At 36.9% G+C, this 25,705-nt stretch overlaps 1 protein-coding gene, 1 long non-coding RNA gene and 2 pseudogenes across 2 annotated transcripts; 2 read left to right on the forward strand and 2 right to left on the reverse strand.

The window, feature by feature from the left end:
* Positions 1-454: 454 nt before the first annotated feature.
* On the reverse strand, positions 455-5,857 carry LOC118648351. The gene is made up of 3 exons (XR_004965254.1): positions 5,795-5,857; positions 3,022-3,054; positions 455-1,054 (listed from the first exon to the last, which is right to left on the reverse strand). It is a non-coding gene; the product is annotated as an uncharacterized LOC118648351 (long non-coding RNA).
* A 2,850-nt stretch (positions 5,858-8,707) lies between these two features.
* Positions 8,708-11,103, forward strand: LOC118648350 (annotated as a pseudogene).
* A 4-nt stretch (positions 11,104-11,107) lies between these two features.
* Positions 11,108-16,540, forward strand: LOC118648349. Its single transcript, XM_036294681.1, is given in 13 exon segments — positions 11,108-12,567; positions 12,977-13,257; positions 13,338-13,541; positions 13,612-14,107; positions 14,110-14,165; positions 14,245-14,380; positions 14,383-14,419; positions 14,500-14,578; positions 14,642-14,930; positions 14,933-14,961; positions 15,033-15,541; positions 15,607-15,836; positions 15,959-16,540. Coding segments are annotated over 12 exon segments (2,538 nt in total). The 5' UTR covers positions 11,108-12,567; positions 12,977-13,050; the 3' UTR covers positions 16,225-16,540.
* A 377-nt stretch (positions 16,541-16,917) lies between these two features.
* LOC105829371 lies at positions 16,918-21,500 on the reverse strand (annotated as a pseudogene).
* Positions 21,501-25,705: the final 4,205 nt, after the last annotated feature.

Genomic DNA, 25,705 nt, shown 5'->3' on the forward strand with positions numbered 1-25,705 from the left:
CGTTGAAAAAAAATGGTTTGGAGAGTGCATAAGCGAGAAGAGCGGGACGATAGAGTCGAGCGAGGAGGCGCGAACGAATGAAAGAAGACGGAGATTTTGTAAAGAGAGCCGAAAACGTTTTCGCAGGACATTTTATTGATTTTGAACCGCTCCGTCTCTGCCTCCCGGCTTCTCTTCTCCTTCGCTCCCAAGTCCTCTCGCTTCTTCTTCTTTGAATTGTCGCCTCCCTCCATGGTCCGCTCGCACCCCCATACCCCGCGCGCGGTCGCGTCGCGCGCTTTCCCACTCTCGCAGCCTCTGCGTATCATCCCTCGTCTATCCTCCGTCCATTACATCCTATGGCTATTTATCTCGCCTGTTATCAACGTCGTCGAAGGAACGAGAGCGTTGTATTGGAAAGGAACGAGCGGGCACAGAGCTACGAGAGGAGTGACAACACATTTCGCGCACTTGATCTTGGAATAATGAAGCCAACAAATTTCATTCACGCGCATCTTGTCCATTAGGGGTATCCGTAACTCGCCGTAACAACCCAATTTTTATATAAAAAATGATCAATATGTTTAGTCGTTTTGCAGTCGGCACCACACGCGAATGATACCGCGGCACGATAAAGAGTCGTACTTTGTAAAAGTTAGACAAGGCATGCCAAAGTTTTTGCTATGCAGTTGCCAACACCTCGGATCAATAATAGCCCTGATCGATAATGTAACTTACACGGAATCTTTCTGGGATTTTATAGCTAATACATATATCTATGCATACGAAGAAAAGGAATTGTCGGTCTTCAAAGCGCAATCATTCTTAATCGTCGCAAACGCGTTTAACTTTAGTTGCATTTTCATACTCAAAATCGCAGGATCGATCTACCGAGAGATTGATCATGAAATTGCAGGGCCTCGTAACTTGAGAAGAAACGACGATGTATAGATGCCATCGCGAATCAACTATGTGCATGCGACACAAAAAGTCAATTGTCCGCGCTTACCTGGCATTTTCCCAAAGTTACGATGTGCACCTGAATTTTCTTTATCTGGCCGAGAATGCTTTGATTCTGTAACAAGACAAAAGCAATTTTATATCATAGTCGAACATATCGTAACTGGAAACACGTAATCGATCGAAATTAGGATGATTTGCGTGTATCGAAGTCTTTCTGGAATATTACGCGGGATAATTGTGTAATATTAATATGTTTATACGCATTCGCGTAATGCGAAACGAAAGCAATAGATGATATGATTCAATCATAAAAAGTTAAAATTGATTTGGAATCGCTAACGAGAAGTCAACATTTTACGTAACAAAGTTATATATCAAGGACTTTTTTTTCTTTAGCTCGAATTATAATTGATTTAATAATTCGGCTTTTAAATATGTATAACGAAAAAGTTTCCTCAATAAATATCATCTATTACTACTAATTGCCGCGAGAGACGAAGTGTCTGGTCAAAGTTTGTTGCGCGCAGCGTGGCTTACGAGGTTCCAGAAGAATTGCACACAAACTCCTTCAAAGTTTCTCTATTGACTGTTTCCTGAAGCCTGTTGTAATTTCCAGATAAATCGTGTCAAATTGCAAATCCGCTGTGCAGAATTCTGCACGGCGCGCATATTTATACATTTCATAAATGTTTAGATAGATATTTAATAAGATGATAAACTCAATTATGGATCGAGTTCTAACTGTGAATAAAACTTGAGCAAAAGTAAATATTTTATATACTACATATATTAAGAAAATTACAATTTTTTTACATTTTTTAATATTTTTAATTATAATATGAAATCCATTTTTCAATCATAGCTGTCGTTTAGAAAGAGAAGCGGAAAGTAACTTTTCTAATAAACTCTCTTTCTAATGAGCTTTCTAATAAACTCTCCACATACCTCTTTAATAATTTCCTGAAATTATGATACTCTTAGTAGACTGTATTTAGTACAATACATGCAATAACATAGAGGAAGGTCGCTTTACTGGCATAAATTACCCAAACCTTCTTATTTCTTAGAAACTAAATATTACACTGTATTAATACTGATCAAAACATGATCTGTTTACAATTAAATAATTAAAGAAAAAAAACCCGTGATTTATTATACATTCATGGCTTATATAAAATCGAATACTGAAAAATCTAACTTTTATGTAGAGTCATATTACATGTTGTATCTTGAGGAACAGCCCAAGTATTTGAATAATCGACAAAAAATGTTTTACATCAAAGTGAAAGGCTTCCAGGAATCTTCCCATACATGTAAATATTATATACAAATATTTCATATTAAACGTAAAGAAAAGGAAAAGCCTCTTGGCCAATTTTGTTCAATTCTCAGATGTTTATTTTTGACTGCAAAAACATTAATTATTACAAAATATAAAACAATAAAAATGATTATATACATCTGAGATATGCATCTAACACTAAGACACTTTTTAGTTAACATTTGTTTTCAAAGTTTTATTTTTAACTTTTGTTAAAAAATATTTAAAAAACAAACAAAAAGGTGATGTGCTAATACCGATCATTTTTCTACATTAAAAGCATGTATTAAGGTAAATTTAATTATGTACTCATAATTACGATTTATACATTTTTGAATATTTTTCTTAAATTTACAATCATATTATTAAACATAATATTTCTTTAAAGTTATAATTATATTAATATTAATTCTTTTAGAGGTTTGAGTGTTAAATTTACACAAATCTATGAAAATCATTTTAACCTTCAACGATCCATAATTGGAATTATCATCTTATACATAAAAAAAGCAACCTTTATACTTTGTAAGAAAAATACATGAGCTGCGTTCAACAGAAAAAACTTCTAACTGCGTTGTAAGATTCTTTAATATGATTAGTTTTTACTTTTGATTCGATAGAAATTAAGAGTAAAAACTAATCATATTAAGAAAAATTTTATAGCAGTTACAAAGTCGCTGAGTGCCAGTATCATACGATTAACGTCATTAAATGACAATGTATAATCGTATTCGAGCAATAAATTTAACGATACTTACATTTGGATCATTCTTCAGCTTTTCCACGCTTGTCTGCATATAACGAAAAATTGTATCATTATCAACAATAAAACAAAAAATAACAACAATATATATTAATATTATTATAAAAAATAAAGTTTCTAGTATTTGTATCAGTCGCGAAGATCAGAGAAGAAGAGTAATTAAAATATTAGTAAAAATAATAGTCGATATGTACGGGGAGCAAGACCGAGCGCCTATTTAGAAGTATGTCATGTACACTAACTGGAGCACGATGCGCTCGCAATTATACTCTCCCTCTCTCTCTCCTCTCTCTCTTTCTCCCTTTGCCTCCATTAAATAAAGATGCAAATTAGAATCTCGCATTTAACATCTCGTTAATTTCCGTTGCGATTCGCATTTAAGTTTCTTCGCCGTTTCAGGAAGCAGGTTAATCACGATTTAAGCATAAGGAGGTAACTTGCGTTTGCATGTGAATTATCACGTAAAATGTACAATGCACATTCTTTTAATTAATGTGATTCTAAGTTACACCCACAATTAACGTAAATTCTCATTTATAGTACGACTTTCTTAATTATGTACATTTATAATTTTCTCTTCGTGTTTTCAAAAGCGATCCTTATAGTTTAAATATCATTAACATTCGTTACATTGATATTATTTTTAATTATATACAAGAATGCATATTATATTTTTTGCTGCATAATTATATATAATAATAGTCATACACATAATTCTTAATTATATTGCATTTTAAAAGAAAAGCCATTCTGTGACTAAAAGTAGTTGTAAAAACAATTTCACCGAGGAAATGGGAAGAGTTGCTCCGCCAGCAACTCTGTTTCTCTTCTGACGCGCAGGAAATGGATTCCATTTTCTTTTTTTTTTTTTATCGCGGCACGATTGTCGAAGTAGAGCAATTCGTTCGGCGGTAAAACTCGCGGAACTGGCGTATCGCGCAAAAGTAGAGGAGAGAACGACCTTGTCTCGTGGTCTCGCGGTAAAAGTAAATCAAGCGTGGACTCGACGACGACGGGGAAGCTTTCCCGGTGCGCAAGTATCGACTCGTACACCTGTCTCCCCCACCAGCGCGAGATATGCGAACTTTGCGTTACGTAAATCGCGTCCGGCGAAGATAGAACAATTGCAGCGTGGATAAACTTACAAGAACAATTCCTCTCGCGTCAATTTCTATGATGTAGATTAAACTCTCGGTTCGTCCTACCCTTTAGGTTCGTTCTTGGTAGCTGCACTGGTGCAATAAGTTAGAATGAGAAAAATATAATTTGTCTCACTCTAAAACAAAAAACAGAGGAGAGAACATTTGTTTTTTATTCCTGTACTGCTGCACTAGTGCAATAAGTTAGAATGAGAAAAAAAAATTTGTCTTACTCTAACTTACTGCACCAGTGCAGCAGTTCAGCGACAAAGAACAGGCCTTTTTATCTTTTTCCAGTTCTCTGAAGGTAAAGGGATCGAAAATATCGGCGGCGGTAGGAAGAGATCTACGTCATTAATGACCGCTGATCGCGACGATTTCGTCCCTCTTCCTGAATCCGCAGAATCACGGGAATGAGCCCGAAGGGTCGTTAAGCCGGGGAAAACTGATGCCAAAGTTTGCCGAACGTGCGCGCGGCTGCGTCGCGCGGGCGGCATCCTTCTCGGGTCTCGCGCGCGCAAAAAAAAACAAGAAAAAGATGGAGGGGGCAGGGGAAAGCGCGCGGCCGGATAATTCGGAGAGTATCGATTGTCCGCGGTGTGGATAGCGTCGCCGCGCGAATCGAGTGGACGGCGCCCGTAGATTAGATTCGCGCGAACTTTCGGGACTTCTCTCGGCAAGCGCGAAATTAACGCGAGAGAGGGTAAGCGAGAGGGGAAAGGGAGAGGGAATCCTTTCGCTCTCGCGCGCGCGTGCCGCCGCGCGGGTCACTATCGCGGGCGCTCGGCACAAAGGAATCTAACACGGCGGTAAATATCGATACATTGTAAAAGATGGTGGAGAGACGTCTTTGGAATCTATATCGCGATTGTGGCGGGCGCTCCCTCGCCCGCCGCGCGATCAATGATCAACAAGTTCCCGGCCGCCGAGATAAATCGCTCGCGAAGACGCTGCTGGTAACTCGATCCCCCCCTCCCCCCACCGGCCGCGCGCGCGCGCGCGGCGAATTTCTCGGGTTGCGACGAGGCGTGTAATAAGAGCGAACGAGAGAGAAAGGAGGAAAGAGAGAAAAGAGAGAGAAGGAGGGAGAGGAAAAACAAAGCGCTGGGCGGAGGAGGGGGGAGAGACGGGAGTAAATGGTTGTAAATAGTTGTAAATGTAACTTTCGACGTTCGCGCGCTGCCCTTCGCCCTTTCGCGATCGCAAAACTTCTCCGCTCCGATCCCGAAAGCGAGGGGCCTCGCGCGTACGCGCTTGCGCGCTCAAGTTACATCCGCGAAAGACGCCGTTGGCGGATCTATCGAGTTCGAGTTCGGTCTCGAGCGCTCTCGATCTATCGCATCGACTCGAAGAGGACTTTACGACTACGAGGGGATCGTCACACTCGCGTGCCCCTCGCGCGCACGGGGAAAAAAAATAAAAGCTTTCGATCGCCAAGGATAAATGTGTCGCGAGGAGGAGGTGAAGGAGGAGGCTCTTGTCTTCCTCCCCCTCTCAACCTCCTGCGGCCCGTTCCTCGATCGCTATCGCACACTCGCAGCATCGCAATCTTTCTCTCTCTCTCTCTCTTCTCTCTGTCTATCTCTCTGTCTCTCTCTTTCTTTCAGGCTCTCGTTCTCTCTCTCTCACCTGATGCTCGAGTATCGCGCTATGCAGTTTCTGTTGCACGGCGAGGATCTCTGCGAACAGACTTTGATATTTCCATGCTTTCCGGTGGCAGGTGGTCAGCGGCACGTAGTGCTCCGTCCTCGGCGACAGCCCTGGCGGCAACGACGGCAACGGCGGCGGCGGCGGCGGCGGCGGCGGCGGCGGCGGCGGTGGCGGTGGCGGTGGCGGCGGTGGAGGCGGCAACCCCCCGATCCGCGTCGGCGGGAGGCGGGAGCGAACGGCGGGTGCGACTGGCCAACGCTCCTCTCGAAGAAGTCGCGGACTGCGAGTCCTCCGACGAGCGACGACAATGGTGGCGACGACGCGTTCCTAATGTAACGTAACGTAATGTAATGTAACGTAACGTAACGTCACGTCACGTCACTTCTTGTCTCTTCGTACGTGTGTTTGTCCGTCCGTCCGTCCGCCCGACCGTCCGTCCGTCCGGCCGCTCCAAACTTCGGCTGTTTCTTTCCGTCCGCGGTTATGTGTGCAAACGCGCCACCGAGAGCGTGCGTCTCTCTCTTCCTCACCGTTTCTTCTCTCGCTCTAGTCTCTGCCCTTGTCCTCCCTCGTCGTCTCTCGTGTCTCGCTCTTCCTCCTTTCGACGAAGTGCGAATTTATCGCAACGCAGCGCGATACACGCACGCACGCACGCACGCACTTACTTCTTGCCCGATTGTATTCTTCTTCTTCACACTTTCCCCGAGTTGTCGCGGGTTCGGTGTACCGAGAGTCGCGCGCACCAAAAAAAGAGTCCCAGTCTATGTCTCTCTCTGTCTCTCGTCGTCGGCGGCGGCGGCGGCGGCGGCGGCGACGAGAGCGTCTTACGCCTCTGCCATCGGCGCGCTACGCTGGTCCTCGCTCGAGTGCACCGAATGCGCACGGTCGTACCGAGCCGAGCCGAAGTTGATCGCGCGCGCGTGCCCTCCTCGCTCTCGCCCTGTGCGCTGCTCCCCGCAGTCCCGCTCACCCCTCCACACCACCTACCTACGTACGCGCGCGCGGCGCCCTTTGCCGATCGGCGGGGAGGTCGGCATCGTCGGTGGGTTTTCGCGCCAAGTGAAGTGAGATTCGGTTCGACTTGTTCCGACTTCGACTCCGTCATTTGGATCCTCTCTTGTTGTCCCTTTCTCCCTTTTTCCGTTTTGTGATCCGTTTTCCTCGTCACGTCGCACTTTTTACACTCGAAAACGACACGGACGGATATAATTAAACATTGGAGGGAAAAAGGAGAGGAAAAAAAGAGTACGGAGAAAGTTCAGCTGCAAATAAACTCTCCCCCTCCTCCATCATGACTCATCTCACCGCCTTTAAATTCCCTGGTCCGTGGGACGAATCTCTAGATTAGTTTCTTCTAGGCGGTAACATTGGCAGTCCTGCCCGCTCGCGCTGCTATTGGACGATTATACGCGCGTGTCAATAATGATGTATGGCGCCTCGTATGAACTTGGTCGATAATTAATAATTCCTTTCATTAAACAATTTTGTAAGAAAATTGTATTTTTTGTAATTGAAAAGTTTAACAGTTACTTGTATATATAGTTTAATTAATTACTTAATTATTTTATATTACTTAGTTTACCGATATTAAAGTTTTTAAATGAAATTCTATTTTGTGTGAAGTTTTTATTATTAAAAGGCTTTGATAGCTATAACTTAAACTATTAAAAATTTTATATAAATTTAAGTAATTTATAAAAGTTTTCATAAATTATATTAATTTAAATATTTTGAAAATATATGTTTATAACTAGTAAATATATTAATATTTTATTTATCAATATAACTATCTGAATAATTAGCGTTTACCTTAGGTAATAAAATTTATGCTCTTTTGTTGCACATATTTCTTTGATAGCAAAATTTTCCATTAAAAAATATAATATATATTCATATATGTATAAGATCAAACAATTAAATACAATATAAACGATTATATATGAAACATTATAGATTATAATCACAATTTTTTTATAAAACCAATAATTTATTTTTCTAATGGTATTTCTAATGGTTATTCTTATTATTTTTTTCTTTACACATGTAGAATATACAAAGATTATATAAGAAAATAAAAAACATATAGACACATTTTATATATATCTGGATAGTCAGTCATAAATAATTTAATTATAATTATTATGATACAATAATATCTAGTTTGACAAGAAACTTGAACTTTTTTTTATAGTTGTTGCACAACTAATCATTAAAAAACACAATCACTGTCGTACCATTATCACATTTTTGTAATAAATCGTGTTATGATATTTTCTTAGACTTTTTATTATATACGAATTGGAACACTTTTTGAATGAATTCTTTATATATAAATACTGAAAAATCCTAAGATTTCTAATAAAATCTTATAAAAATCTAAAGTGATTAAAGTATTTTCTATGATTAAAGTATTTTCTAAAAATTCTAGAAATTTAAAATATTTCAGAATTTACATACATGAAAAATTCTAAGTATACGTTTCTTAAGTAGACCTTTCTGAAAGAATGTACGTATTTTCGAAAAATGTTTCAATTCGTATAAAATTATTTTAAAAATTCTGAGGAAAATATTATCATAATTATGAATCCTAAACCATCTAAATTTTAATTAACAAACTTTCGCAAGCTTGAGATCTTCAATAGTACTTTTTGTCGCTGGATATTCATCCAAATATTTTTTTTTTTAACTTTTCTCTTGTTATTTATTTATTCCACGAGTGAGCTGATGGACTGCAGTGATATTTTGAATGTTAAACACCCACGATTTAAAAATTTATTTGCTAGAAAGATATAAATCTCCAATCGGAATATCGATTGGACTTGGAGTGCGTCCCCCGCTGCACCAGTCGAGTTGTCCTCGCATCGATCGATCGGACTTTTAGAGCGGAAGGAATCGGAGCTAATAGGAGTGTACTTCCCGTCGGTCAGCTGATCGCCATTTAATCCTAACCAAACAAGTTGATTTCTGCACGACGTCGAGAGGGTTAGGACTTGGGACGAAACATGGAAACACGAATAAGTGCGCAAGATTTGAAGTGGTGGTTGGCAATTATCTCGACGAATTCCCTTCCCTAATACGCGGTCGTATCTACCGATTATTCGCCATTGATAAGCTTAGCTTAACCTGGAAGAGGTTCGAGGAAAGTCATTTTTCCACGGTTGCTCCGTCACCGAATTGTACCGAGTCGATTCATCGATACCCGGCGTATGTCACACTCATGAGTCGCCGCCGATGACACGTCTACAATTCCACACGTGTACATACACAACATGTCCGCGCTACGGTGTGATTAGCCGAGTTAGCGTTAGTTTCCCTCGCCGACTCGGAGGACTTGGATGATCGCCGCATCCTCTCACGAGAATACGGGAATACTTTGGAATTATTCGGTTTATTTAACTTGGTGCAATCATGTTGAAGGCTGTTATCTTAATCGGAGGTCCTTTAAAAGGTTTGTATTGGTCACTCAATTATGAAATTATAATTGAAATTAAGAGTTAAAGAATTGTCAAGATTAGATATTAAAATTATGTAATTATACATTTTTATTATGTATATTTGATAATACAGTTGACCCTATGTAATCTTTTGTTTTCACAATTGGATTATGCAATGTTTTTATTATTTCATCATCATCAGTAGTTTTTTCTTTTATTGTAAATCTATTATATTTATTATATTTTTTAAATATCTATTACATGTATTTTTTTAAATATAAATCCTTAATATAAATATAATTTATTGATTCTTTTAATGGAGAGAAGGGATATTTGATTCAGTTCTTATTTTTGTATGTTTATTAAGTTGATCTAATTTTTTTGCAGGGACTAGATTTAGACCTCTGTCCCTGGACATTCCAAACCATTGTTTCCAGTGGCTGGATTACCCATGATACAGCACCACATTGAAGCCTGCACCAAGATAGCCGGGCTCAACGAAGTGCTGCTAATCGGAGCGTATCCCAAGAACGATCTGGCTCAGTTCGTGCAGGAGATGTCATGCATCTATGGCATAGTCATTCGGTATCTTCAAGAGTTCACACCTCTCGGGACGGCAGGTGGCATGTATCACTTCCGCGATCAGATCCGTTCAGGCAGCCCAACCTACTTCTTTATTATGAACGGGGACGTCTGTGCTGACTTCCCTCTGCAGGAGATGCTGGAATTTCACAGCGGTAAGCAAGCGCTGCTCACAATTATGGCGACGGAGGCGACTCGGCAGCAGTCATTGAACTACGGGTGTATGGTTCTCGGGAAGGATGGTGGAGTAGCACATTATGTGGAGAAGCCCTCGACATTTGTTTCAACTCTGATCAATTGTGGGATATATCTCGCGTCGCCGGAGATTTTTCAAACGATGGCGGACGTCTTTCACTCTAATCAGCAGCAAGATCACACAATGTAAATTATTTCTTACTTTGATTCGCAATAATAGAAGGTCTGTTCTTTTTTAAATATTCTTTTTGTGACTGCAGGCAGCTGTGTTGCAACGGCAGAGATCCAGCGCACATTGCGTTCGAGCAGGATATACTGACGCGACTGGCAGGATCTGGCCGGCTGTTCGCTCTACCTGTGTTCAGATGGTGGTCGCAGGTGAAAACCGCAGGTTCTGCGATATACGCCAATCGACATTATTTGGCACTCTACAAACAAAAGCAGTCGAGTCGTCTGGCTTCTACGAGTAAGAATTCCTGTTGCATCATAGGGGACGTGTACATTCATCCGTCAGCTTCCGTGCATCCGACTTCTGTGGTACGAGGACTAAATTGTCCTGCATTATGGATTTAAAAATTTGCTCGCCTGTTTTGACGTAACTTTTCTGTTTAACTTATAGTTAGGTCCAAATGTGAGTATAGGCCCGTACACGACAATCGAGGCTGGCGTGAGAATCAGAGAGTCGATCGTGTTGGCCAACGCGCACGTACAGGCTCATTCCTTATTCTTCACAGTATTATAGGGACGGGCACCAACGTAGGCGAATGGGCACGCGTCGAGGGGACCCCGTGCGATCCCAATCCTAATAAACCGTTCGCGAAAATGGACAACCTGCCGTTGTTTAACGTCAACGGCAAGCTAAATCCTTCCATTACTATACTCGGTAAATAGAAAGATATACTAAAAACTTTTTCTATGTACAACTACAATTATGAACATTTATTATTATTTTTTTATTATTACTTTACCTTTTTAGGTACCAGCGTGAGTTTGGCAGCGGAAAAAATTTTACTGAATTCCATTGTTCTACCGCACAAGGAGCTTACGAGAAATTACAAGAATGAAATTATTCTTTAACGAACGGTCTGTTGTCATGAGCCTACAGCATATAGTGGTTTAGATGTTAATGAAAGAGTCGCATAAACGATGAAACGCTAAGTATATACAATGTAACTTTTGGAGGCTTTTTGTTGAATTGTGATTACGAATTTTTGATAATTTCATAATATAAGATGTTAATCTAAGATTTTTATACATTATACATTGTGTATCATGTGGAAACTATAAGTTATGTACATATGGGCAAGTGGTAAAGCACAAAATTTTACTCTAATACAAGTTTGTACATATCATACATATTTCGTCTATTCATGAACGTTATTCTGATACATGCGAAAAATATTCCTCTGTATTTTCATAAGGTCATCAATTTTCGCTCGTAGATTTTATTAAAAAGGCACACATGCGCATGCCGCGCGAGATTGTGCGATGAAGCGAAGCCCCCCGAATCCGCATCAGCCCTCGCGATATCGAGACGATCGGTACGCGGGAGGAAGAATAACCGGAAAAAATCTCCGGACGCGCACGGGCCGCCTAAGGTAAGGCTCGCTCTCGCGTTCCTCACCGGCGGCGCCAGGTGTTTACGGCGGTAGTATGCGAGCGAGGAGAAGAGAAAGAGAAGAAAGAGGAGAAAGCCGACAGGGAAGAGAAGAGAGAGAGAGAGAGAGAGAGGGAGGGAGGGAATGAGTGAGCGAGCGAACGGTGTACGCGTGAGACGGCCGCATTGAATTGCACTGAATCAACAGGTAAATCGGCGGATCGGTATGCGTGGGACGACGTCGTACGCACGTCGTTTTATCGCCGTGGCGCCAGGATACGTCGTCGCGGTTCCCCCGCAAAAGATGCTGCGCGTAAACGAGCGCGAGACGACAACGGTACGACGGCGAGTCTTAGGAAACGGCAGACGACGAGCGGGATCGGCCGAGTAGCGAGGAAGAAGAGCAGGAGGAGGAGGAGGAAGAGAGGGGAAGCGACGCTCCAGGTGGAAACGCGCGTTCTCTAAACGTGTGCTCCGCGGCGAATTCCGCGCATACCAACGCCGCTGATCCAGCTTCCCCGCGAGCGGCGGTGGTAGCGGCGGCGACGGCGGCTGCGGCGGTGGCGGCGGCGGCAGCGTCCGGATCGGGAGAGTGATTTTTGTGATCGCCGCTCTCGTCAATGACACGCGCGGAATGCGCTGAGCGAGCGCGCGATCCCACGCTGCGCTATACGCGCGCCGACATTGTTGCGCGTCCGCGCCTCGTTATGCTGGGCCTTTAAAATCCGTCTGTTCGCGCGTCCCGACGTCGGTCGTGAGTGTGGTGAATCCCTGTTGGTGGATTGAACGCGTTTTGAATGCGGCGCAGGGCAAACACGGATCTCGCGACGTCGCGAGAGCGACATTCGTCAGTTTGACCCCGGCGCATAACGGACAAATGAGTTCACCTGTGACATCGTACGTCGTGGCTTGTTTATAGCTGTCCCGTCACGAAAGTCCTATTGGTAATTTTTATCATGGCTCTGATTGTAAAATAATTTCACATCTCTTAATTCTATTATATATATATATTAAATTATACATATACGTATATATTATATATATTAAAAATTATTGAGAGATACACATTAATTAGTGAAATTTAAATTATATAAAAAGGAGTATAATAAGAGAAAAGTACATTTATTTTAAAAAAATTTAAAGAGAGAACCTATGCAAAGATTAAAGAAAAATATAAAAATATGAACTTTTATTCTTAATTTGCTTTTTATAATGAAAAACTAATTTTTCTCCTCGAAGGAAATTTATTTTGTTCGGATAAAAATATAAATTTTATTAAAAATGAAAAATGTATTGCCTCTTTTTATTTGTTACTGTAATTTAATTATAAGATATGCAATATTTTATTTACAGGAAGAGGAAAACGTAGATTGATTGAGTAAAATAAAAAATTGTTAAATATTCCAAATGGGCAATAAAGGCCCATTATGGCCCAGTGTCATCAACCACAACATCAGCACGAATTTTTGCCTCTGTGCGATGTACTATTTAACATTATTTCATTAGCATCCTATTTCTGTGATGTTGTCTTCGATTTTGCAATGGTATACGCCCTTGCCCATCAAGCAACAGCACCACCCATACTGTTCCCATTAAGCATCACTTTTATAGCAACTTCTCTGTTGATTTCTCAGGTTTGTGTCTGAAAAATAAATTTGATGCTGTTCTTATATTTAATATTCCATTGTAGTAATTTGTATAATTACTTCTGCAGATCGTTAGCTTGCGATGGTATCTCTGGGGAGCTAGAGGTAAATTAACAAACAGCACACCAAACAATTGTCACATAAATCCGGTGAAGAAAGTCGGTAACTGGACCGTAAGCTGTGTTCTATTACTCCATTCCACTCAAGTCGGCGTACTATGGAGATACTTCAAATTATTTATCCCAGTCAATTTAACTTACGTGAAGCACGAGGTACGTTATTTCGACGAATGTTATCTTTTGTCGTCTCTTTTCTTTCATTACACGAGTCTCGTTGTCTCAGGTACGGGAGCTTTGTGTGCTACGGCTGATACACGCGTTCTGTGAGGCCGCTCCAATGCTACTTCTGCAGCTGTATGTCTTGTTTGGCGCTACCGACGGCGATGAAACGGCGGTCGGAAAACTGAAAGAAAGCGAGGGCAAGGACGGCGGTAAATTAGAGGAGCTGACCCTGGTATCGGCGGGACTCTCCTTGTGGAGCGTATGCTGGGCGGTCGCTAGCTTCAGCAAGGGTGCCGCGCGTCTGCGTAATCTAGAACGCTTAGTGTTAACATGGCTGGGAGTGCTGGCGCAATTATTCTGGCGTCTGGGGACAGTAAGTGCTCGGGTCGGGGCATTGGTCGCGTACGCCTCGCTGTACGGCGGACAGTGGCTGTTGATTGTGATGGCACTCCACTGGCTGTCTATGCTGACGTGGTTGCTGCTCACACCGGACGGGCTTTTCCATGGTGGCGAACGTCTTCCTCTTTTCAGGAAGACCTTCCTCGCCTCCCTCCTCGCCTTGTATATATATTTGCATATGTTAATCTACACGAGACGAATCATCGTCAAAAAATGGTTAGTAGAGATTAAAGATTTTTTCATTTAGGTTATACTAATCCGTGTTATAATGTTACATTTCTATTCCTTCTTTTAGGTGATATTTTATACTGTAATGTTCTTGGAGAACAGTTTACTTATCGGTGTGTGGATAGCTGGTGTTAATCGTGCCGATCTTTTGTCTCACCAGCATCATCTACATCCAGTTACTTTAGTACTTATTCTACTAGCTTTATTTTCGGTGGCATGTTTTTTATGGGTCTTTATTATAGGTGAGCGCGAGATTTTATTTAATTTTATTTTACTAATATCAGTTATTAATATTGCGTTACATTTTTCTCTTTTGGTACAGATTTTTTCACGTTAGAAGATTAAGGTACGAGGCTGGTGGAAGAATGACTGGTTCAAATCTCACTACCCTGTCTAATCAGGTATGATACAAGACGGAATTTCGTTTCTCAGAAGCATTGTGATACAATTTTTTGGATTTTCAGGACAATGTGGAAGAGAAGCAGATAGATTACAATGAAGGAAAGAAGGTCAACATTAGCATTGGCATGAGGAAAGTTAAATTAAGTAACGGTGGTATACCGGGTGTATTTAATTGCCGTTTTGCAAACCCGACAGTCGTAAATCCAAATCGGAAGAAGAAGAAACCGACAAGCTTCGTACCGCCACCACCGCCGACGCAATCGCAAACGGTGATGAATTCCATAGCGGCGATTGGCGACTCGAAACAGTGGCTCAACATGGGCAACGGATCGCGACAGTTGATCCCATTTTGGAGAAACCCTTAGCCTCTAATATAATACAGGTAAATACTCGTGACAAATCTAATTACCGAATGTCGCGAAACATTGCGTTAAAATTAATCTTCTGATGCAGAACGATGGTTCCAACGACCACAAAGATGAAACTGATATGGCAATCGGTGGCTCGTTGAACGTCACGTTAATACGTGAGAAGCTGAAGGAGAAGAAGCAGCAACAGCTGCGGGAGTTGCGAGCGATACAGGAGGAGATCAAGGAGGGTAAATTATTCCCACCTCCCTCCGCTTCTACATCCTCCTTTTCGTCCTCCCCTTCCGCGTCTAATCAACAGCCACCACCAAATATGAAATTGCATACTTCACCGAGTTCCCCATTATTCACATCTCCGCCTTCGTTCTCTGAGCAGAACGGCGGCAACGTCTTATCGTCCTGGCCACCCGTGAAAATGCACTGCCTTTTACCTCCGCCACCCTCCTCACCGTATTATCCAAACTCGCATTCCTCGAATCTTTGGAGAGCGGCACCTCAGCGAGAACGAGCGGACACGCCAGAGATACTGTTAGCACCACGATGCCTTCCTCATCATTATCCCCATTGGTCACTGCCTGGACATCTCGGTCACAGGTAAATAAAACATGATTAATTGAATTTGGATGAGATTGTTTAAGTAAAAAATTTCATTTCATCAGATTACACGCGAATCAGAATGGCGTCGAAGAGAGTTCCAAAGGTGAGGGTGATGGAGAAGCGGAAGTCAGCGACATGGAGGGCAGCCAAATTTCGTTACCTAGGAGTTACACGCTACCCCGTGAATTTAAGTATAATCCTAACGGCCCCGTGAGAGAACGAGAACGCCGTGCAGGAAATAATAAAATATCTTCTTCGCGTTTTTACTTGCCGTCTACCAACAGCTCTGATGGTGAGCACGCACGCTTTTTGTTTATTGCAGTTTATCTGTACTGCATGTCAAAAATGTTTATAAGACAATTTGATTTAATCAATTATGATGCTTTTATTAATACTGACAGTAATTTTTTTCAGGCGATGTAGATAGTGCTGATAACGAGGATGAAACAGACTCGGAAGTACAAATGCAAATGAAAATCAATCACGGTCACAACTATGATGAAATCTTACAGAGACGTCACGTATACGAAAATAATAAGGAGAACGGGGTCGCTGATTCTAACGCCGAGTGCAGTGCAACTAACATTACATCTAACAATTGTTATTTAAATAATTCTCACGGTGTTTTACGACCGGGTCAATTACTCAGAACACGTGTGAAGCATGAAACAAAACTTTAAGTTACGGTGTAATACATAATTGAAAATCTCGTCATGCAAAATGCGTAATACAGTGTTCAAAAATATCTTTCAGAATCTGTCTCTTCTCTTAAAGCAGTTAGCAGTATAAAACTGTTGAGCTCGCAAATCAGTATATTTAATAGCATATTTAATAGTACATAATACATGCACATATACAAGAATACATTCAAGAGGTTTCTTTTGTGAGAGTATATTAGCATGCATTGCTTGCGATGTAATTTAACGTAATCTAATTTAATTTAATTTTTTCGTGGTGTTTTGCATAAAATTATGCAAATAAGGCATCACGACAAATCAAGTATAATTAAGCATCGTGCAATTAAAATGGCACAAATAATAAAATAAAAATAAATACATGACATAAAATTCGTGTATAATTGAAATTTTGTATAATGCATAGTTACCTGAATACAGAATCGTACACCTTTCATTCGTATTTACAAAAGATATGTGTAACAATACATTAGTTTTTTAACAAATGTATGGTATTATATTATTTAAAGAGATATATTCTGTTATATACATTTGTAAATATACAATCTTGTATATTTAATGTTTCGTGTTTTTTAATATCTTTTCTACCTAATATTTTCTACCTAAAATTTTTTAAACATTTATTTTGAGAGCTAAATACGTTAGTAATTATGGAAGTGGTCTAAATAAAAAAAGTAGTTTAAAATTGGTCTCAAATAAAAAAGTCATATATTTTTTGAAACGAGAAATATGTGACTTAAGCCACTTTATATCATCATATGCACAAATCATAAGCAAAAATAAGATCAAGTAATACATATATATATAATGTATTAGTTTTAAGTAAGTTTTAAGCCAATTCCATAAAAACACAAGAAGATTATTGTTACTTACTAGCATTGTTTATGAATACTGTTATGGATAATGTTACGAATTATTGGATATACTTTTTTTCAATTGAATCAAAGATAGCTGGTTTTAAGCAAGAAACGTAAAAACCTAATTACGTTTTTTGAATTTCACGTATAAACCATTAGCTGCGTATGTAAATACGTGAATAGCATCATTGTCACGTGAAATATTTTCATAAGATACAGTATAATTTGAGAAAATCATAATTAATGCAATTTTTGTCATTAATAGACCCAATCTTTGTCCTGAAATTCAATATAAATTGCCATATAAATTTGTAATAATACACATATAAAAGAAATAAGATAACAGTATTTTCGTGTTATAATTAATATAAAATTTATATGACACGAAAATATATGTTATCATAAATTTTTGTACTATAAATATTTTAAAATTCACCTATACACGCTCGAGGTCCAATACCAAATGCCAAGGATTCGTAAAACTTTTTGTTCTCTTTACTTTCTGTTCTCAACGGAATAAAGTCACGCGAATTTGAAAAGTATTTGGGATCTTGATTCGTTGAATTTATAGAAACGTACACTGGCACATCCTTTTCAATTATTAATCCAGTATTTGGCAACTGAAAATGATATGTATGTAATAGTCAAGAAGTCAAGGAAACATAAAAGGTTTCACTTACTTGTATTGTATTGCCTACCTCATAATTCTTTATAGCTATTCTATCAGTAACGGGTAGAGGAGGATGTAATCTCAGAGATTCCATTATAACGCAGTCCAAAAAAGACAGTTCATTTATCAGATCCATGGTCAATTCTTTTCCCGTTAGGTGTGTCTGCATCTCGTTGTACAAAGTATCCTGATGCTCGGGGTAACGTGCCAAATCATATAGGGCAAAAGCGATTGTCGTCGCGGTAGCTTCGAATCCGGCGGTGTAAAAACTAAGAGAATGTGCCAGTAAATTGTCGCCTTCGAACTCTACGACATCATAAATTAAACGATTAAAATGATGGTATTAATATTAACAAGTGTCTTGATCTCTATAACTTTCTTAATTGGTATATGTTTGACGAGGTAAAAATATATTAAAATTCATGATATAGCAGAGTATCATTATATTACGTATAAATGTTACGCAATATTATGATATAATTGTTATTATTTTAATTAATAGAATGAACATTACTGTAAATGGGATTCTGTTCTCCATTTTTGAGCGCCAACATGGAATCTATCATGTCTCCTCTCTTGAACGCCAGCCTTTCTCTGGTATTCATGGAGTCCCAAAAATCTCGCGAAAATAGTTTGCCGGTTTTTTAATGAATGGTGCGGTCAAGAAATCCCATTCGGGAATGAAGAAAAAGATAAAAATATAATGCTGCGCATGAATCCTCTGAAGATCCCCGCACCTACAAATACGTAATGAAATTATATACATATATATATATAATTACGTTATTTCATACAGCATATGTATCTTTCTTTTTTCTTCTACAAATACACAATAAAGAATAAACAATTTTCTGATTCCACTCTTAATGAAAAAAAAATTATCATAATATTTCATAAACTTCTAAGAATTTTAATATTTTAAATTTATGAAAGTTTCTGAAAAAATATCTTAAATTTTAATATAAATTTGACGATTTTATGACATTTTTTAAGTATTACAATTAATATAAAAAAAATTTAAAATTTTCGAAGAAAATATACAATTATAATTACAAATTATAAAATCAGAAGTTCTGAAATTTTAATAGAAATTTTGAAAAATGATATAAAAATTATATGACAACTTCTAAGAAAATTTTCACTCTAAGGTAGCATATCATATTGTGGAATGACAGCTGTTTGCAGGCTTCTACGCAAGACAAAATCAACGCAAAGTCCTACCATGGTTCAAGAAGTTAGTTTCTTTCTCGTCGAAAGAATTTATGCTAATGCCAAACGCCAGGGAAGCTATGACATCATTGGTGTAACGACTGCCCATATCTTTTGCTTCCCACTCTTTCCTACCAGCTTCGTCCGTGGGCAATTTCTCGATGAAATTCAACATGCATTTCCCGCATTCTGTCATTAGTGATACCATATTTTTTAGTTTCTGCCCAGTCAAAATAGGAGTGAGTTTGTTTCTCAGGTATCTCCATCTTGGCTGCTTTATGGATAGGATGCTGTTTAGACCTACCGCGTCTCTCTCTAGGCCTGAACCGAATCGTCGATTGGAAAGACATCGAAATCCTTGATCATCACCTGTTTGATCAGATCATGGTCCCGCAAGAGCAGCATGGGCTTGTGAAAGATATAAAAACCGATGTAGGGATCATCCGAATCGGCACTGTTGAAGATTTCACGCAATATTTCAGCCGGTGGTTTTTTGCAGGGTGACACACTCCTTGAAATTGCCGAATAACAGATGCGTCGGTGGGCTCTTTACTCCACGTCTACTCCAGTAGGACAGCTTATATTTGGCGTACACGTAGAAGAGGCTGAGGCATATTACCAGCGCGGTTGTGGAATAAATCAAGCAGTCCATCGTCAGCATGATATTCGTTGACTGATACGTTTTCTTCTCTCGTCTCTAGCGTGCACTTACAGTTTCGTGTTTTACTGCAATGTTAATATACAGTGTTTGTAATATTGTTTTTTGGACGGCAGTACATGTTATGGTAAGTATTGAGCTATTACTAAAACTTCACTTGACCAAAGTTAGGTTGATTAGTTATCTAAATCATGTAGTATGTATAAAAGAATCGTGATGTAATGATGTTAAAATAGTAAAAAAGCATGTCGTGTGTAGATTGTTTTTTTTAGTAATTTAGCAAAGAAATCTGAAATAATTTGATAACGTATTCTGAGTATATATGTTTTGACAAGTAGAGAAATTACTTATCTAATGATTTCGTGATTAAAATAAGCCATTCAATTGATAGAGTTATCGTTAATGTAGTAAGTGATACAAGAACGAGTAAATGTCACATGGGCGTATGTGATTTAGTACAAATCAAAATGTAACAGGAGATCGTGAGCAATATTTTATGTATAACAATAAATCGATTAAAAAATCAAAGATAAAGTGTATTTTAATAATTAAACATAAAAATAACAATTTTTAAGGAAGAGAGAAGTTGAAACTCTTCAAATTCCTTCTCTGTATACATAAAGGCCACATTTATTATAATTCGTTCTCATTTTAAAAGTATTAACAGTCTTAAGGTGCCAATAAAAGTAAATATTTTAATTTACTAACTTGTTACACTATGCGTAAATACAACTTTGCTCTGTAAAAGTTGCACTTGCGCGTATTACAATTAATCAATCGAATTAAAAAACTCGCCTTACGATTCTGTTGCAGGAACATAGCTATATGCTTATGTTTCACAAGAAAGTATTAAAAATATTATTATATATCTTTGATCTTTACAAAAACTATTTACAAAATATTTATTTTTATTAAAATTATAAAATTTTTAACCCGACATGGAACAATAAATCAACAATAATATTAAGTTTCTAATGCTAATTATATTTATAATATTAAGTATTTAACTTTTAATTAAAGCGAAAAAATAAATTAAATAGTTAAATATTAAGATCTAACTTTAAATATCTTTAACAAGAACAAGTATCTCCTCATGCAAAAGAATTTATAAATTGCTTTACTTCAGTTGACAATTTTTAACATTAATAAAGAACCAAAATAAATATTTTAAAAATCAGGAGTATAAAACAACATATGTATACGCTATCCGTACACGGATACGTACACGGATACGGACATATAACAAGCATCCGGTACTAATGATCACAGTGATCACGATTGATTACACGTGTGTTTCTTTATCTGTGTACGGTACGGATACGGAATGTCTGATAGACTTTGATAATATATTTGTTGTTTGCTTGCAATTTTTTAAAAAGCGTTAAAATATAATTAATGCGATAGGCGCTACATTATGGTAAAAAAATATTAAAATAGTAAAAAAAGTATGAGAGAGAGAGAGAGATTTCGATAAAAATAAATAAAAAATATTTAAAAGTATTATGTGAATTGCTCTAGTTAATGTATAGATACTGTAGATATAGTACGGATGATTCGATACTTTTCTAAACATTGTGTAATTTGTGATAAAAAAAGTCAAAATTCAAATTGGTATAAATCACTGTTATACAGGTGCTGATAAAACAAAAATACATTCAATCACTTCAGTCACAAAAACACATTCACTCACTTATAATAAACATGATTATAAAGCATTAAATTAATCGTCAAACTGTAGAAGATTAAAGTAATTATATAATATAAGCTTACGTGTATATGGAAAAGAACCGCGTTGGTAGAACGTGACGTAAATGAAATAAAGCTGAATAAGTGTTGTTGCCAAGACTATTCAGTACATAGTAATGAATCAAAGATGTTTGAGTTATGAGAGACAGCAAAAAATTGATTATAAACTAACGCAAGATGGTCTCGAATCTTACAAGTGGGATGATTCATTAGGAGGAGCTAATTGTGACAACTTCCATACTTGAAGATGTAGACTGGACTGAATACAAAGCTTTAAAATCTTTATAAAATGTAGTACTGGACAGTATTAAATTGACTAATAATTATTACTTATTTTGAATATATATATTAAAAGTACTAACAACAATTAAAATAAGTATTAATTACTGGGCAATTTAATATTGTCCAATATTACATTTTTATAAGAGAATCCTGATGGAAATATATTACTATAATATTTTACTGAAAATTTGTCTTAATTGAAAAATTTGTTTTAATTGAAAAAATTGATTCTTTTTTTATTAAAATTCATTAAGATTCATTAATGTTTTTTAAGATTTATTAAAATTTGTAAAATTATTTTTTGTTAAATAACAATGAAATAAATTTAATAAATTTTAATAATTTTAACGTATTTTAATGAATTTCATGAATTTCAAATGAATCAAGAGATTTTTAGAAAAATATTTCTATTAGAGAAATTCTAAATAAATATAACTATATCTTTCGAGTAGCAGCACAGATGACTCAAGAGAGGTCGATAAGATAAAGCATTCATTGAAAAGATTTTCGGAAGTTTCCGAAATTATAATAAGAGATAATTGATAACGAGAAAAGTGAAGAGAAGAGAAAAACTTTAATTGATAAAAATTATTCTGTTTACCGCTGGCGTCATTAACACTTTTTTTAATAATAAAGCTTTAAATAATAAATTACAAAATAATAAATTAATATCTTTTAAACCTCTTTAAATCTAGATTTTTAAACAGATTTTATTAAAATATGATTTTCTTATTTGAAAATAACATTATATAAGTTATTTTATTTATTTATTGGCTAATATATACTTGTGTGACTTTCTAGAATTAGAAGAATATAATTGACAAAAAGAATTGCGCTGTTTAACATTTTAAGAATTTTTCAAGAATTTTAAGAAATTACGTAATTCCGAGTAAAATTCTCTTCAAATAAAAGAACGCATGTAAGAAAAATTATGGTACTATTTTAATTTCAAAGTATAATGTCATATTATGTGTCATAATAATGATATATTATGTCATAATTGTAAATATAATTTTTGAAAAATTATTAATTTTAAATATAATTTAATGATATATAGCAATTTTTAAACAATTGATGCTTAAAGTACCTGTATAATTATATATTAATAAGAATTATCTTATAATTATTGCTGAATACATTTCTAAAATTAATTGTGTAATTATTGTACAAATTATTGCAAAATAAAAGAAAAACATTGTAGCATATGAAATTGTACAATTATTATTCAAGCATTCTCAAATAAAATTTTAAAAAATTTGAAGCAACAAGCATATAACATAGTATTATTTCAATATCATTTCTAAATGTTTGGTATTCTAAATTTCTAAATATCTGATAATTGAATAAATTATTTATCAAATATTTAGAAATAATATAATCACAAAATTCTTTTGTAACAAAAATATGATTTATGCAACAATTATTGCGAAAGTTTTCTATCTAATTAAGAATTTTAAAATTTGAATCACAAAAATATAATTCCCGGAAATTGATAAAATATTGATCGATATAATTGAGTATCAAATAAAACAAGCCATCACTGATAACTTCAAGTATTTTAATTCCAAAAATCTAAAGTTTATTATTTCCTCATTTTGTTTACATTGATTTTTCAGAAGAAGTAATTCTATAATCTATAGCTGTGTTTTGCTTATCTCGCCTCGCGCTGCCGTGCGCTTGCCAGTATTTGGCGGTAGACTGGGCAAAATGGCTATTCCTTCTTAATTAATAACTATTGCGACAATTGCAAAATGATAGAGAACTTTTCTACTCAGTTCGGTTTGTTCTACTTCTATGCAAACGATATGTTAAAAAATTTCGGCCTTGTGTGTATACTCGGGAAAAAATGTTTCTGGGATTATAATGCGAATAGCATCTCTCACATTTATGCGAGTTGATACTCTTGTATAGATACATATTGATTATTCTGAAGAAACTTTCAATCGCATAAATAGCCAATAAATGCATGTGGATTTATGATTATCAACTATGCACAAAAGAATATACACTTCACTTTTTCCAAATTTATTCATATATGCTCCACATATTATATACTCTTATATAACTTTTCTTTTACGAGTTTCCTTCCCTATTTCGTTTATTTCTGACTCAAATAACGTGGAACGTTCAATGACGTCAGATTTATTCTTTCTACGAAATCTCCCTGCAATAAAATCGAAAAAAATCACTTTGAAAGATAGAACCTACTGTCATCTTCTCATTATTTTCTAGCTTTCTACACGTTCATGATTACATGATTACATGATTACAGAATATTCGTAACTCCATCCCCCATTCTACTCCCCTAAGTCATTGGCGCAGACTCTGAAATAACCCTTGACCACCTCGACGTTACAATTGTTACTGAAGGACGCTAATCAATTATAGTATCATAAAAATACATAAAAGTAATGTAAAAATATAATACTTGATTTTTTATAAACAATGATAAATTCTTGCATGAAAAAGTTCACGATTTCACATAGAAAGAGAATAACGTATTTTTTCTTTCCCCATCGAAAGGAGAAATAAGTCGACATCTATGCACGCGAGAAATATGCACCCGCCCGTTACCGAGAGTTTCCAACTCCGGGCATTATGCCACCTATCAGAACGATACCCGGTCGTTCGTACGATCGAATCACGAGAACTGAGGGGGAAAAAAGATTGGCAGTTTCGAAATTGGCATATTATAGACCCTTCGCCGGACACGAGCGATGACGGACTTTCAGCTTTTCCGCAGTCGCGAAAAATCACGAGCCGCAATCACATCGTCCGATCGTACTGACAGTCAGATCGAGAAAGAGAAGACATGGAACATCAAGTGTACGCTGATAAGGAATACGACAATTAATCAAGCCCATCATGATAGTCACCAAAATCGCGTCATTCTGGCCTTTGGAGAGGGATCATTCGACAGCATGAAGCTGTTCAAGATTTGTCACGTGCTCTTTCTCGTTGCTCTAGTATGTAGCATTAATATCTTACTGAATTAGATGCAAACAAAATTTTACGATAAAAAAAGAAAATTTATTTCTCTGTTGCTATTAAAATCTTCACAATTAAATTTCTTTTTTCAATAAAAATGAACTATTGTTAAATTCTCTTATATAATTAGATATTAACTAAATAATTCAATTTACAACGTATAGTTCACCATAATGTGTACCGTCATAATAGCTGATATAATTCACCACTTAAACGATTTGGACGAACTGACGGCATGCGCTTTAACAGCATGCGCATTTTTTCTTGATATAATACGCCTCATTGTTTTCTCGACTCATCAAAAAATATGTCGTACGTGGTCGAGACTATGAGAAAGGATTGGACTTGTTCAGTTCATGAAAACAGAGCTATTCTAAAGGAGAAGTGCCTTTTTGCATTCTGGGTCTCAAAATGTTTCATAACTATGGTAACTGTAACTATAATTATATTCGCATGTTCGCCAATTTTAGAGGTACGTACAAGAAATCAAACATTTAATATTTCTGATATTTATGCAATATACAGACTGTCTTAAACCTAGTAACACAATTCGATCGTTGGGTTAAAATTGGCCCAATAATCTTGAACAATTAACGTGTTGCTCAGAAAAGAAAATTAAATCAAAGAAAATGAAGTTTACTAAAATTTCAATTTTTATGAGAAAAATTTATTCGTTGTTTTATTTTAGTGTTAAATATTTTAATAATAATTTTAAAATTTTTATTTTATTTGTAACGTTGCAAATCTTCAATTTTTTGATATAGAAGGTCTATTTTGATTAAATATGAAGTGGCATTAAAATATCTTTCAGTGATAAAACTTCAGATCTCTCCAAGCTCTAGTTTAGTTTTCAGGACTTCATCCTTCTATCTGTAATATAACTTTTTAATTGAATCCGTTATTAAATTGTACCTGTAGAGCAATTAACTACGAAAGTTTATTTAAATCTAACTGCCTACTTTTTAAATACAAAATATGTTTAAATAATAAATTTTAACTGCAAAATGTTTATTAATCAAGCGTTTTCAAACAAGAGAAATTACTTTCGCAGATGTC

This window comes from Monomorium pharaonis, unplaced genomic scaffold (genome assembly GCF_013373865.1).
Source record: "Monomorium pharaonis isolate MP-MQ-018 unplaced genomic scaffold, ASM1337386v2 scaffold_392, whole genome shotgun sequence".
Taxonomy (NCBI): domain Eukaryota; kingdom Metazoa; phylum Arthropoda; class Insecta; order Hymenoptera; family Formicidae; genus Monomorium; species Monomorium pharaonis.